The sequence below is a fragment of the Neolamprologus brichardi genome, chromosome 23 (genome assembly GCF_056152115.1).
Source record: "Neolamprologus brichardi isolate AB-2024 chromosome 23, ASM5615211v1, whole genome shotgun sequence".
In the NCBI taxonomy this organism is placed as follows: domain Eukaryota; kingdom Metazoa; phylum Chordata; class Actinopteri; order Cichliformes; family Cichlidae; genus Neolamprologus; species Neolamprologus brichardi.
Genome location: NC_142125.1, coordinates 29,704,716 through 29,719,045, shown reverse-complemented (window position 1 = coordinate 29,719,045; position 14,330 = coordinate 29,704,716). Strand labels below are relative to the sequence as shown.

The 14,330-nt window shown below is 39.9% G+C and overlaps 2 protein-coding genes and 1 non-coding gene across 4 annotated transcripts; all 3 read right to left on the bottom strand.

Moving 5' to 3' along the window:
- Positions 1-122: 122 nt before the first annotated feature.
- On the bottom strand, positions 123-4,979 carry wdr12 (WD repeat domain 12). Its single transcript, XM_006809555.2, has 13 exons — positions 4,813-4,979; positions 4,480-4,574; positions 3,418-3,512; positions 3,193-3,299; positions 2,628-2,743; positions 2,384-2,538; positions 2,248-2,293; positions 2,071-2,156; positions 1,855-1,995; positions 1,008-1,113; positions 787-919; positions 475-547; positions 123-385 (listed from the first exon to the last, which is right to left on the bottom strand). The coding sequence occupies exons 1-13, from the start codon at positions 4,851-4,853 to the stop codon at positions 314-316; spliced, it is 1,266 nt and encodes a 421-aa protein (XP_006809618.1). The 5' UTR covers positions 4,854-4,979; the 3' UTR covers positions 123-313.
- Positions 4,980-7,635: 2,656 nt separating this feature from the next.
- Positions 7,636-14,120, bottom strand: nop58 (NOP58 ribonucleoprotein homolog (yeast)). 2 transcript variants are annotated; one of them, XM_006809556.3, is made up of 15 exons: positions 13,963-14,120; positions 13,438-13,514; positions 13,261-13,313; positions 12,928-13,052; positions 12,711-12,847; positions 12,458-12,522; positions 12,071-12,205; positions 11,629-11,774; positions 11,344-11,470; positions 10,981-11,144; positions 10,751-10,885; positions 8,576-8,637; positions 8,337-8,488; positions 8,126-8,256; positions 7,636-8,043 (listed from the first exon to the last, which is right to left on the bottom strand). In XM_006809556.3, exons 1-15 carry the CDS (start codon positions 14,005-14,007, stop codon positions 7,984-7,986), a joined length of 1,614 nt encoding a protein of 537 aa, XP_006809619.1. In that variant the 5' UTR covers positions 14,008-14,120; the 3' UTR covers positions 7,636-7,983. The 2 variants fall into 2 exon arrangements, with proteins under 2 accessions (XP_006809619.1, XP_035772245.1); XM_035916352.2 differs by having other exon boundaries at positions 8,126-8,253.
- LOC118455995 (small nucleolar RNA SNORD11B) lies at positions 11,220-11,303 on the bottom strand. Its single transcript, XR_004844313.1, has one exon. It is a non-coding gene; the product is annotated as a small nucleolar RNA SNORD11B (small nucleolar RNA).
- Positions 14,121-14,330: the final 210 nt, after the last annotated feature.

Here is a 14,330-nt window from a genome sequence, read left to right as displayed (position 1 = left end):
TGAGGGGAAGATGAATCAGTACAGTGACATCCTTGATATCCTGCTCCAGAGCACACACACACACACTTTATAAACTGTTATATATAAATACTGTATAGTTAAATGAAGGTGAGGAGACAACATTTTAGGAGAAAGAGTTAATTTATAATCTGTTTGGATAACACTGAAACGAGGACGAGCTGTAAGAAAATTTGTGTAAAACAAATCAGGAGAGCAAAGAACAAAGCAAAGATATTTGTCCAACACTTTGAAGTCCTTGATTTAAGTCCTGAATATTGTCTTTGTGTCTGTCTGTCCAATGTGTGCTGAATCTCTATGCCTCTGCCTGTTGGGCTGAGTATCTGTAGGTATACAACTTGTTATCTGCGCCTCCACTCAGCATCAGCTGCAAACAGAAACAGAGAGAGGACACTGTGAGAACATCACTGTTTCCATCTATCAACTGTTGGTGTGCAAATATCGTACACATCGTACCCCGCTTTCTGTCCAGTCCACACAAAATACTTTGTCTTCATGGGCCGCCAGGTCATACAGAGGAGCCTTACAGCTGGGAGACAACAGAGAAATGTTTTAAATATGTAAAGAGTAGAAAATATTTCTGTTAAAGAAGTAGTCAGAACAATAAATACTTAGGTCAAGTATAGATGCCTGAAAATTCTACTTAAGTACAGTAACTAAGTATTTGTACTTCAATACTTCCACCTCTGGTCATGTCCCATTAGAAATATGTTCCTTGTGACTAGAGCGGAGCCCTTAACAGTAATACCAATTATGAGCTTCATTTACCTTCTGGTATCCCAAAGTTTGACTAGGTTGTCAAGGGAACCCGAGACCAACTGGTGCTCATGTGATGGTGCCCACTTGACAGCAGTAACCCAGCCAGTGTGAGAGGTCAGCGACAGCAGAACAAGAGACCCATCTGAAAGAAGAGTTGTAAAGATGACAAGAGTGACAAACAACAATACAAGTCGAAACACAGATGTCTGTGACATTTAGAACAGTCGTACCTTTGGTGCGAGGGTCCCACAGTCGGATGTGTCTATCGGTGCTACCTGAGGCCAGCCGTCGACACAAAGGTGAGTAGGAAATACAGTTAAACACTTTGCTGCCTGTCTGTGAAAAGAAAAACAGTGAAACTGGTAAATACTGGAAAACTGAGTATATGATAACAAAAGGTAAACTTGGTGGTTGATAAATATGCTATTTCAAACTATTTGAGACGTTAACTGAGTTTTGAATTAGTCTGCAACCCTAATTTTTCTTAGGATTGGGACATGCATTGCATACATCCACTACACACAGGCATATAGCAGTAATATGTAGTGTATTTCACTGGTTTGATTTCCTCTATTATAGGCATTTTAAATCACTCATACACTGAAGAAACAAGTCAAATTGTGGCTCTGAGTCTTTTTTATCATTTATACCTGTGCGTCACCCTCTGTGACATAGCTAATAGAATAAAAGCCTGTAAATGGTAAATGGCCTGTATTTGTATAGCACTTTACTTAGTCCCTATAGACCCCAAAGCACTTTACACTACATTCAGTCATCCACGCATTCACACACATGTGATGGCAGCTACATTGTAGCCACAGCTGCCCTGGCGCACTGACAGAGGCGAGGCTGTCGGAGACTGGTGCCACCGGGCCCTCTGACCACTACCAGTAGGCAACGGGTGAAGTGTCTTGCCCAAGGACACAACGACCGAGACTGTCGGAGCCGGGGCTCGAACCGGCAACCTTCCGATTACAAGACGAACTGCCAACTGTAGGATGATGCTCATTAATCTGTCACATGAAACAACCAAAAGTGTTTATTATCGCTAATTCAGTCACTTTCTATTTTTCTCACCAACGTAGTTTTCATCCCTCCAGTATCGACGTCCCATATGCGGATGGTGTGGTCCCAAGACGCACTACAAACCTCCTCACTGTCACACCACAGGACAGATGACACTGCCTCGCTGTGTCCCGATAATGTCATCAAGGGAGTCTGTGTCCAAGAAAACAAAAACTCATTTAGCAATGACTTATTCTCCAGTCAATCATACTCTGGTTGTGCACTCACCCTGGTAAGGCCGAGCTGCTGAGTCTTCTGTTTTTTCCTTGGTCTGTCAGCCGGCTCCTCGATCTCATCCTGCTCATCTGTAGGCACTGACAGCACAGGAAATATAGTTTGTAGCAGCATCACAACAATACCTTTTTTTTAACAATAAAGAGGCCTTGAATCATTCTGGGATCATACCTGCTGACCAGATCTTCAACATTTTGTCCCAGGAGCCACTGCAGAACTGAAAGTGTTTACCACAAACATCCAAAGTCATTAATCGCAGCACTCTTTGTTGTCTTTTGAGTTTTTGTCTTGCCCTCTCCAACCTTACCTTCGTTCCTGTGGGGTCTACAGAAATGGTGTCAACACTCCCCGCGTGTCCACGACAGCAATGTCTGGCTTTCACCTTGTTTCTCTCCGAGTTCCACTCCCACAGTAACACGGTTTGGTCCAGAGAGGCCGTCAGAAGCAGAGAGGTCAGACCCTCTACACAGAAAACATCCACAAAGAGGACTTAATAAAGCCTTTGACTATTAACATAGCAGTACATGTCTGTTTCATTTTGTCCCACTTACCTCTTTTGACCCAGGCTATGTCTTTGACCACATCTGTATGTCCAGCCACAGTCATCACAGGCTTGCCCTCAGTAGACCAAATTCTGGCAGTCTTGTCGTATGACCCTGTTAGGATCCTGCAGGGGAAAAAATAAGGGTCATTCCATTTCAAATCATTATGAGCCTTCTGCTCGAACATCTTCCGTTTCACTAAAGATTTTATGGATATTATATATAAAAAAAAAATGTTGCTGTGAAATGTTATGTTCATATAGAAGCTTCGAGCTTCTGGTTCTTTGCCATGTACAAGAACTGAACTGAAAAAGAAGCCAATGTCCAAAGACAAATTAGACAAGACTTTCAGAAAGCCTGCAGCACTATTGCTCTGGACCATTTTAAAAGGAATAGAAAGTCTGGCTCCTTGGAAGTAAAAGATAAAGAATAAGAGGTGGTTTAAGACTTTTGTTTAGCTAATGAACAACCAAGAAGACAAAAGAAAATATGAACACATCACAACAAAATTTTTGCTGATCTAATTTCCCAATTAATAAAAAGCACACTAATGGTCTGCTCTTAACCATCTTACCATTCAGCATCAGCATCTACAGAGCTAATCCAGTCATCATGCATCATACACTCCTCGGGTTCTGGGGCCGTGATCCGCTCCACATATTCTATCTCCACAACTTCTTCCTGAAACATGGGCAAACAGAGTAAAACATCTGGTTAATGTTGTTTTACTCATGTGGATGCTTGTGACTCGCTTTGTACAATATATCCATACGAGTTTAAGCACTATAGCAGGCCATACCGTCGATATACCCTCTGTCGCCATGTGAGTTGACAGTGAGGTTCGCAGGAACTGACCCCTGACCAGGAAGTCAAAGTCCACTTTACTGTGAGAAGCTGTTAAGAGAACCAAATAAATTATCTGAGATTTTTAGAAGTACAGTCTGTGATAAGGACATACACATACACAAACATATAGTACAACCATTTAAAAATACTAAAACTAAATTTACAGAACAAACAGGTGCCACAATAAGATGCCACACAGTGCAAAAAATAGTTTGTCTGCTACAAGAAAGAGGAGAACACCACAGGCCTAAACCCTGCAGGCCTAACAGCAGGAGGTGCATCACTCCGTCTGTTCTTCACCTGGAGACACTCGCTCTCTTTCTCTCTCCCGCAGCCGTCATTCCGAAAATGTTCACCTCTTCCTAAATAACCAAATCCCATGTGTTGCCAAATAATTTTTTATTGGTCAATATGGTACACCTTTACACTAATACAAAAGGGGTGGCATTTTTTCCTGATCTTTTTTTGTGCTGTCCTTAGAAAACAAACTTTTTACCATTTCATCCCACATTAAATGTGACGATAGTAGAAAAAAGCATCACATGTATTTTTATGATCGTAGCTCCGGATTTAGTGGCCTATCAATAAAATTTAAAAACTGGTGTATAGTTTGAAGTCTGAACTTTCAACACAAGTTGAATGGAGATTAAACGTGGCTGCAGCTTGTTGCTATGGCATCTTAAATCGGTCAGGTGATTTGGAGATGAGGCGTGTCCATAGACCCCAGAGTGTAACAATCAACGCCTCTGTGAAATCTAAAAATGCCCAAGGCATTGATTCAAAATGTACTCTGGCACAATCGTAAGCATCGGTTGCTTACAAGAATATTTTAGGGCATGCCACCCCGTAGATCTGCCATGCGGTGCCACCACGTGCCACTCCATGTAGATCCGCCCCTGTGATTGAGGATTAGGATTATAATGCTATTTATTCTGTGTTTACAGCTCTGCAGCTGGAGGCTGAATTGTAAAGAAGGTGGGGAATAGTTTGTGTGCCTATGATAAAGTGAGCTTACCATTTTTAGCTTCCAGCAGCTTGTTGATTATATTGCTGAGTTCCTGCACTTCGGATGCAGCTGGGATGGAGAACGGGACATCATCTACAACGTACCTACAGAGATAGACATATTTTAGCTGCTACCGGAGTCTACATAACTTCACACTGTTAGCATTAGCATTTAAAAAAACATCGCTACGAATTAACCACGATCAGAACTACATAGGAAAAGACAGAACATCCCACAATGAGATGATACTGTTTACTCTAAATTACAGCTAGCAAGTTGGCTAGCTCGCTTGCTTGTTTGTCATTTTCTGCTGAGTTTTTTTTTCTTTCTTTTAAACCTCACCTTTTGTCTTCTGTGAAGAATCTTGCCTGTATCTGAGACATTTTTAGCTAAGTGTTTATTTTGCCAACCACGAGCTCTAGAATATCAAAATACAAGGAATCCTCATAACACGCTTCTCGTGCAGTTTTGCCATGTGGTACGAAACAAACCACTGCAAAACGAAAAGCAGAAGCTCTGCGATCGTCTAGTGACGCCTGGTCAGTATGCGAACTTCCGCTTCTCCCAAGCACCCAAGTTTGGTCAGTCGGGAGTCCGGACTGACTTCCTTAGGATGGCAAGACTCAACGGTAATATATTTAATGATAAATCCTCTACGAACCAGTTATTACGATATTAGATGAACCTCAATGTAAAATGTTTGTATTAATAATGACCTAAAAGATCTAGAGACTGCTTTTTACATTCATCGATGTGAGATAGCATTTGTCAGTATACACGGTGGAATTTAATAGAAATAATATTTTTATTTACATTGGGTGAACAAAATAACCAATACCAAAGTTTCCTCATAACTTCTGATAGCTTATCAGCACTTTTAATCATTACAAACGAAGGTTAGCTTCACCTGACAATACACTGTATTAATGAGTACAAACACGAGTCCAAAGCATCAGGTCTGAGTATATCGCCTTTATATGTAATGAGAACTTCAAAGGGTTTAAATGTTTGTTGCCTAATTAAAAATGTAAATTCTTTACTAAAGCAAAAATACAAACTTCGAAATGTACTCAAAGAAAGAAAGTAAAAATGATCTCCAAGGTGGAAAATTTTTATAACCATTTTTGTACAAAGGTAAGTGAACCTTATACTATATTAATGTAATAATAAAATAATATTAGAACATATAATATTATTGTTATTTAAATTTTGATTCAAATTAATGTACTCAGTTTGAGTACATTTTATACCTATTTTCTATTGCCTACATTGTAGAGGGTGACTTTGTCTCCACACCTAAACAGTAAAATAAGAAAAGTCAGGGGTTACGGTGGGATTCAACAGGTGGGGGGAGTATTGGGGCCACATTAAGAAAAGAATATATTGTTCATCATTTTGAGAGTACAGTAAAAATTTTGAGATTAAGTCAAACATCTATTTTGAGAAAAAAAAAGTTGACATGTGATTACAATTACAATTCATTGTTTAGATAGCTTAGTGAAACAAATTGATCAGCTGTCTTTTGATAGATCATCTTCATTGCATGAGGGTGTAACCATCAATAACCTTGCATTAAGAGCCATTGGTTGTTTTCCACCTAACCAGATCCAGCTTTCTACACCATCTTCTTAATGTCTTTATACTGATCACCACACTGTCTATGAGCTAAAAGAGAAATCATTTACTTTCTTGTTACTTAAACTGATTCTGAAGTATGGTTTGTCTTGAAACAACTGTAATCTCCACATTTTGATATTTCCTCAAAATACACTTTCAACTTTAATCTCAATATTTGACTTTATTCTCAGAATGAACAACAATATTATTTTTCTTAATGTGGCCTTAACCCTCTACTGCACACATTTTGATGGTACATGCTGAAAATGATCCGAGTCATTTTGGACCGTTTTAAAGCCAAAATAAATAATTTTAAATTTCAGACAACCCCTCTCCAATAGTGCCATACATCAACAGAGAAAATTATTAACTCATAAATAATTACACAACTGTTAGAAAGCAAAATATTTTTTTTAAGTATTCAAAAAATGTCAACCAATTTTTAAACAAATAACTAAGTATGGCTTGATGCAGCCTTAGGTTCGAATATTAATTCTCATGTTGTGAGATTTTGCTGTCATTCCGTGACAGTGTGTGAAACTTTTCTTAACAGTTCTTCTGTGCTGTAAAACAAAGGTGCACATTACACTTTATATACATGCATCTTGCCTTATTTGAGTCAATACAGTTTTACTTGTATTCCGCCAAATCACAACAGAAATTGCCTGAAGGTGGTTTATATTCTAATGTATGAACCTACAACAATACAGAGAAAACTCTGACAATTAAATGGCCCCCTAAAATCAAGCACTTGGCTACAGTAGGAATGAAAAACTCCCTTTTAACAGGATGAAAGCTCCAGGAGATCCACTTTACTCATTAGGTACTGCTTGAATTTGCTTGTCCTTAAATGGCACCATTTGGTCATCCACACAATGTTGTATCTTTACACTCATGTTATTATTATTTTTTTTTATTTAGAGTGCAAGTCATTTTAAATATAATCACTAGAGCAAACTCCTCCCATCATGCAATCCTATGACTATGTCAGAATATGAGATGGGGCATCCTACCCTCACATGTTATAGGACTAAAATTTGACACTTTTCCAAACACTTTGATTCAAGTTCAAATGTACTGGGCATGAGACTTAAACAAAACCCCAAAACATATCCTATATCTTTTTCCATCTTTGAGTGAACTTACTCTTTTCTCTCCCTGAGAAACCCAGCAGCTGTACCTTTAGCTAGCAGACACAGTGTTCACACAGTTTGCTGACATTTGTTTAGCTGATAAAAATGTTGAATTTGAAATTACATGCTACTTAGAAAAACCTCACTTATAACACTATAGATGATACCACTGAACCTAAAGTAACAAATCTATTTTGGAAATATAAGTAGAAAGTGTTGTGGAAAAATATAGGGATTGAAAGTAGTCAGAAAAATAAATACTCATACTATTACAGACAGCTAAAACTAGCTAGTATAATAAGTGAAGTGTTTGTACTCAATTACTTCCCACCCCTGCTGGATGCACTTATTTGTACATTTAAAAAACAAAAACAAAAACAAAAAAAAAAAACCCCACACACACACACACACAGCATTTGAGCAAAAGGTTTTATTTCACCAGGCTTTGTTTATCACAAGAGAACTGGGAAATCTGTACTGAACTCATGACAAAACTAGATCTCTTCATGAATGAAACAAATGCTCGTCTACACAGGCTTCTGGTAGATTAAGCTTAAACATTTTTGAGAAAAAAAAAAAGACTTTTATTGTACAGTCTCTTTATGACCAGAGAAAAGAGTGAGATCTAATGATTACTCTGATGTTTACTTTGAACTTCTTTTCAGATGTCCACAGACAGGCACTCAATACTGTATTGTCCTCAGAAAATATAATTGAATAATAAAAATAAAAGACAAAAATCTATTTACACTCTCCTCTCTTTTCAAGCTTCTTCCTGCTCCTCCTTTACCTTCTTTTTCTTTTTTTTCTTCTTCTCTGTTGTCTGGAGAAAGAGAGAGAGAGAGGACATTAAGGGGGAGGAAGAAAAAAAAGGGATAATTTTAAAACTTTAGCTTCCATCTTACCTCAGTAACTGCTACCACCTCTTCTTCCTTTGGTTCTTCCATTTGCTCCTCTGCTTTCTTATCCTTCTTTTTCTTCTTCTTTTTCTTCAGAGTCTCCTCTGCTGCCGCTGATGTTTCTGCTTGTTCTTCTTCTAAACACAGAGCCAGAACACTATCAGCATCACAGATCCAAATGCACAGGAGGCAGATGATTGATTCCAAACTCACTCACCTTCTATTACCGACTCCCGTTTTGCCTTTTTGGGTTTGACTGCTGGTGTCATGGGCTCTGTGGCATCCTCTTCTTCTACCTCCTCAAACTTCCTCTTCTTCGATGTGGACGGAATCGTAGAATCACCTGACGGATCATAAATTCTCACTTCACTGTGAAGGAAAAGTAGTAGCAGGCATTAACCACCTTACATGTGTAGATGTGGAAATATGCAAAATATGCTGCAAGTGACTACTCACCTCTTGTGCTGGTATTTATCTACCTTTGCCATTGCTTTGCCTGTTCCACTGATTCTTCGGATCTGAAAAGAAAATGTGGATTCAATGACTAAAGGAGGGAGAAAAAATAACAAAAACAGGGATTTTACCAGGATAACAGATTCAGAAGAAATATAAAAATCCATTACATATAGTACTTTTCTACCTGGACACTCAAAGTGCTATTATTGGAGCAAGATACTACCTGCATTTAGCATCTTGCTCAAGGACTGGGGATACTGGAGTAGCCAGACATAGAATGGCAAACTGTCTGATTAGTAGATGACCTGCTCCACCTCCTGAGGTACAGCCACATTTGTGAACATGAGCCAGAACTGCTGTTGTGTTCTTAGTGCTAATGTTCAGACTCATACATAAACGAGAAACTCTCCAGTGATCAGACAAATCAAATTTGCAATTCTTTCTAGAAAATAGGGATACCCAGTCCTGTGAACTATAGGGGCGAGAGGCCATGTGGCTTCTTATCAGCACTTAGTACAAAAGCCTGCGTCTCTGATAGTACAGGGATGCATTGATGGTTATGCAACTGTCACATCTGGAGAGGCACCATCAATACTGAAAGGTATACACTGGATTTAGAGCAACACAGGATTACCATCCAGAGTAGAACCCTTGCATATTTAAACCAGACAAAACTAAACGGCATAAGGCATCTATTACATGGTTTCACAGTAGAACAGGTTGGGTACTGGTCTGGCCCAGACCTTGACCACTGGAATCCATTGACACATTACAACGAAGACAAGAAAAGGATGACATTCATCTTCCCAGTTCCCAGACATTTAAGGACTGCTATAACAAAATGGGGTGCTATGCTGTGTTAATTATTAAACAGCTTTGTCCCATCATTCAACACTACCTTTTTTGCTGCTTAAAAATGGTAAGTTTTAGATTTTAACCTCCTAAGACCCAAACTCTTCCATGACATGCATTTTTAATTTCTCTTTGATATTTGGAAATATTGGGACCTAATGAATGTAAAAACAAAGAATTACCAGATTTTTATTTTTACCCATTTTTTGTTCCACATATGAGGACATAGGGGTGGGCGGTATAAACAGTATACAGTAGAAACGATATAAATTTGACCAACGGTAGAGATTTTGACTATACCGCGATAGCGCATGGTAACGGTCTCATCAAGCGGTGCCTGTTTTGGTCAATAACATTGCAGTGGCTGCGAACAATATCATCTGCAAATTATGCCGGGCAACAGTAACAGCAAAGAGACAAAGCACTTTTGGGATATGGGAAAAGCCAAAAACTGCGCTTCCTCCACTTCCGTACCATTGATTCATTAATGCTGAATTTTCCCATGTTGTTGCAATATATTAATGATTAATCTCTCAGTCAGAACATGGCATATCATGTTTAGGTGGAAACTAGTGAGCAAACTTCCTGCTAACTTCTAACGCCGTTGAATTGAATTAATTCTGTTTTCATGGATGCCTGGATGTTAAACTTAATTGTTAAACCTGGTAAAGCCGCAACGCTGATTATTTTATTAAAAATTAAAGAATTCAGACAGTTTTTAACTCTCAGTGGTGCCACAGTGTTTGACTGACTTTGGGACCTGAAGAAGGAGTTTTGGACCCAGATTACTCCACGAGGCTCCTGACTATGGCAGCCGTAAGGCTCCGGCAATCCATCAAGCTGTGCACCTTCATAGCTTACCAAAGTCGTATTAATTTTTTTTTTGACAGATTTCTGCGCACCGTGTACCACATAAAATCGGTTAGAGGTCAGTAAGCACAACCAGAATTCATACATAAGGCACACTGTCGATTTTTGAGAAAATTAAAGGATGTTAAGTGTGCCTTATAGTGCGTAAAATACGTTATACAGAAGAAAAGTATATATCGCGATATATATGTCCTTACCGCACATGCTTCAAATTATACCGTGATATGGATTTTAGGCCATATCGCCCAGCCCTATGAGGACATTTGTTTTAAATTTCGATAGAACAGTGGCAGTATACTGTCCTCGTAAGTGGATATCAGGCCCTTGTAGGGCGAGAATTAGTATTTTGGTCTAGACAACCCAAAATGTGATGTCCACATATGTGGACGCCAGGGCCAAGGATGTTAAATAGCATCCCAACTTTTCTGGAATAGGGGTTGTAGCTGTACTTACCCCCTTATCTTCCAACTGACGTAGTCTGGCCTCCAGCTTCGCACGGTTCTCTGCACCCATTTCTGCATTTGTGTCTTCTCCGAGAGCATCATAGCGAATAGCCAGGGCTGCTTTAGCTGCCAGCATCCTGGAAATCTGCATTGGCATTACAGAAAACCAAAGCCTGAGTTGACAGCTTCACATTGTGGCCACCAACCATTATTCAGTCACATATCACACTAAGAACATACCTTGCCCTTGTTCTTAGCAGTTGTCTGGCCCACTAGAGAAGCATGGTATATGAGACCATATTTGGGTGTGTCTTTGCGCGTCTTCAGGGCTCTAAAAAGAGCCTTCTCTGCTCCAAGGATCTGGACTGTGGAGGCTGGATGCTTTGCCAGATTCAGAAGGGAACCTGGATCGCACAATGAATGAAACAAAGAACTGTAGCTATGGTGCTCTTCAAGGACCTGACTACCAGTGCTTTCACTGCCAGCTCAGATGAGGTAGTGACTTAAAACCATCAGTCATGTTCAGGAAAGTGACTTAGTGTCATCATCATCACTGCTAGGCCAGTTTTCACAAATGACATGACCCCCCCCCCCCCAACTCACCTGCATGTGAGATGAGACGGGCGCCAACCAGCTCCCCCACCATTACAGTGAGGTTGGGAGCGATTGCCATCATTCTGTTCTTCAGGTAGTCGTAGAGCTGAGCCCGGTATTCTGAAATCTCTACCACCTATGGGAGAAAAAATAAATAAAGAAAACATTCAAAAACAAATTCATGAATGCAGGGTACCAGTCACAAAAGGCAAAGACGCACAGAAAAGCCTGTGTTTGCAACAGACAACAGTCATTGCCATCACAGTCACTGTAGCAAACAGTGAGCACACACACCTGATCACACAGGTGCCTGATGTTGCCAATGTCCTCCTCTGACACTTCTGTTCCCATGGAGATTTCAGCAGCCAGTTTAACCTCTGCCTCGATCTCCTCTGGGAGGATATCTGATAGATCAGAGCCGGCGACGTTTGTGCGATCACCTGCAGACACAAACATATGGCAGTTACTCGGGAATGTCACCACATGGAAGTTAAACCAATGCACGCAAGTCTTAGAGCAACAATACGCTGACTTTAAACAAGCTCAGAGCACTCTGGTTTACTCAGCCTGACAGGAAACCAAGACTGAAAGAAGCTCTGAATAAAATTAAAAGGTGCTAATAAATTTGAATGTGGAAATTGTAGGATGCTGTGTTTTTGCTGGCTTTACTCACAATATTTAGGATATCTAGATATGCTTCTCTGACTGTGTTGTGCAAAAGCAGGATGGTCCTTACCTATCTTGCGGACACTCTTGCAGTAGGCCAAGTTGTCTGTGATCACTTTTCCCAGCTCAGGGAAATGCCAGCCATACCACTCTCTGCAACGCATTATGTAATTATTAAGTTCTTTGTCGAGGTCATCCAGAAGAGCTAGAAGCAAGGACGAAAACATAGTACAGCTGATGTTAACTGCTCAAATGATCATTTTTAGAGCAAAAATATCAATAATTGACATTTTTATTATCCTAAAAAGAAAAATTTAGATGTTTTCTTTTTTTGCAATGATAACAAACTGAAGGTTTTTGGACATTCTGAAAATAATTAAACTGCTGATTGTTCTCTTGCACTACTGTCTGACATGTTACAGGCACAACAGACATAACTGTGTAATACAACACTTACAAATAGCCTGCACAATCATTGTGTCCACCTTGTCAGGACTGAACTTCAGCTTGTAGCGGGATAAACTGCAACCAGATGAGAACACGAGTTAATTCAAATTTCTAGATTAATGAAGGGATTTTCAATAAGCCAGAGGATTGCTGCCTCAGTGGTAGTGACGAATGCTGAGAAAAATCTACACAAATATTTCAGACAGCAAATGTAATCATAGGCAGCAGTTGGATTCATATAACATAATATGTGCACCACTAACCTGTGAGCCAACCCTAAAGACATAGCACTCATCTCCCTGGGAGGAAGTCCAGTGATGAGGCTCTCCATTTGACCCCTGATGCATCTCATCAGTTCAGCCACAGCAGGGCTGTGGACACAGCTCAGGTCCAGTTTTTCCTGAAGACCAGAAGTCATTAGAAACACAACGTTCGATAACAATGCTGTCTTTTAGGCTGACAGAAATATCAGTGACTTACTTTGATAACGCCACCGAGTTTTGCATCACTAATAGCCAGCTGCTCATGAGCTTCCTTGGCAACAACTTTCTTCAAGACCTTCTTCAGACTCTTGCCAAGTTTTCCCTCAACAAGGGCAGTCGCAGCTGAAAAGTGGAAATAGAGAATAAAATAAAGCTTAGCTGTGCTAAGCGCTTGCACAAAACACAAAAAGTGTCAACTCTCATATGTATGAGGAGGAATTGGTCTCAGCAGTAGTGACGAGGACTGAGCAATACCTCATGTTTAATTAAGACACAGCTTTGCATCACAGACTAATCTCAGGTGAACATTAGGGCTCAAATTTCTCATTACCTGCTAAGGCCTCTGTTGTGTCCTGGAACTTCTCAAAATGCTTCAGCTTAACGCTGGTAGGACAAAAGGAAAAATATGGAAGTTACATTCCATCTACAATTTATAGTAATAAGTCCATGGTTATATTTAAGGCATAAAGAGTGCCGCCAGGTGGTAAAATGTAACATCAGCACTTACATTTTATTGGCTTTTTCGGGAGTTTCAAACTCCTTATACAGGCTGTCGACCTGCTGCAGTTTGGATTCATTGAGGACCTTAAAACACAATACACAGACATTAGTTAAAAGAAATATGTAAAGCAGTGAGATGGCTTACATCGTTAAGAATGTAACTTAAAAAAGTAATGGCTGATGGACGCATTTGAACAACCTACAATTCTAAAATTCATGTGACTTAGTTGAAAAGTGGAGTCAGCACCACCTCAGTGTGCGCACGTGGTTGCAGGCCCTTCACAGTACAAGCTTGATGTTCACTTATGACTTAGCCAAGCTCGTGCGCAAACAAAACACCTTTAAATAAAAATGTAATCCATATCCACAAGTACAACGAAGAGATTGCTTTTTTCATACCGTAAATAACACGTTTATGCCACCTATCGACTTTCAGTGAACTAGCTGGATGGCTAATCCGGACTAATGCAAATAGCCCCTGTGCTAAAGTCGCGCATTTTAAAAAGATTGCGAACAATAGTCGAATACTTACTTTGAATATTGCATATCCAGCTGCAGTTTCAAACAACACGAGCATTTTGGCAGCGCCTTAGTGCAGTTATTGTGCACACCTCTGGAGCCTTCACGTTTCCACCTCAATCACCACGCTGCTGCTCTCACTCTGAAACACACGCGGCGTGGACAGGGCACCAGGAAACTATTGGGTTGCCAGGTTCGTTCACATCGGTCGCTATCCCCCGAACTTAACATTAAAAAGACAATTTAGGGTTTATTTATAGATAAGCGGAAGAAAATGTTTCTACGGATGGGTGTATCTCGGTGTATCTAATCCACCGTATTGTCAATGTATTTGTACGTTTTCTTTACCTTAGAATATGTTTCTGCTTCTATTGTGGAAAA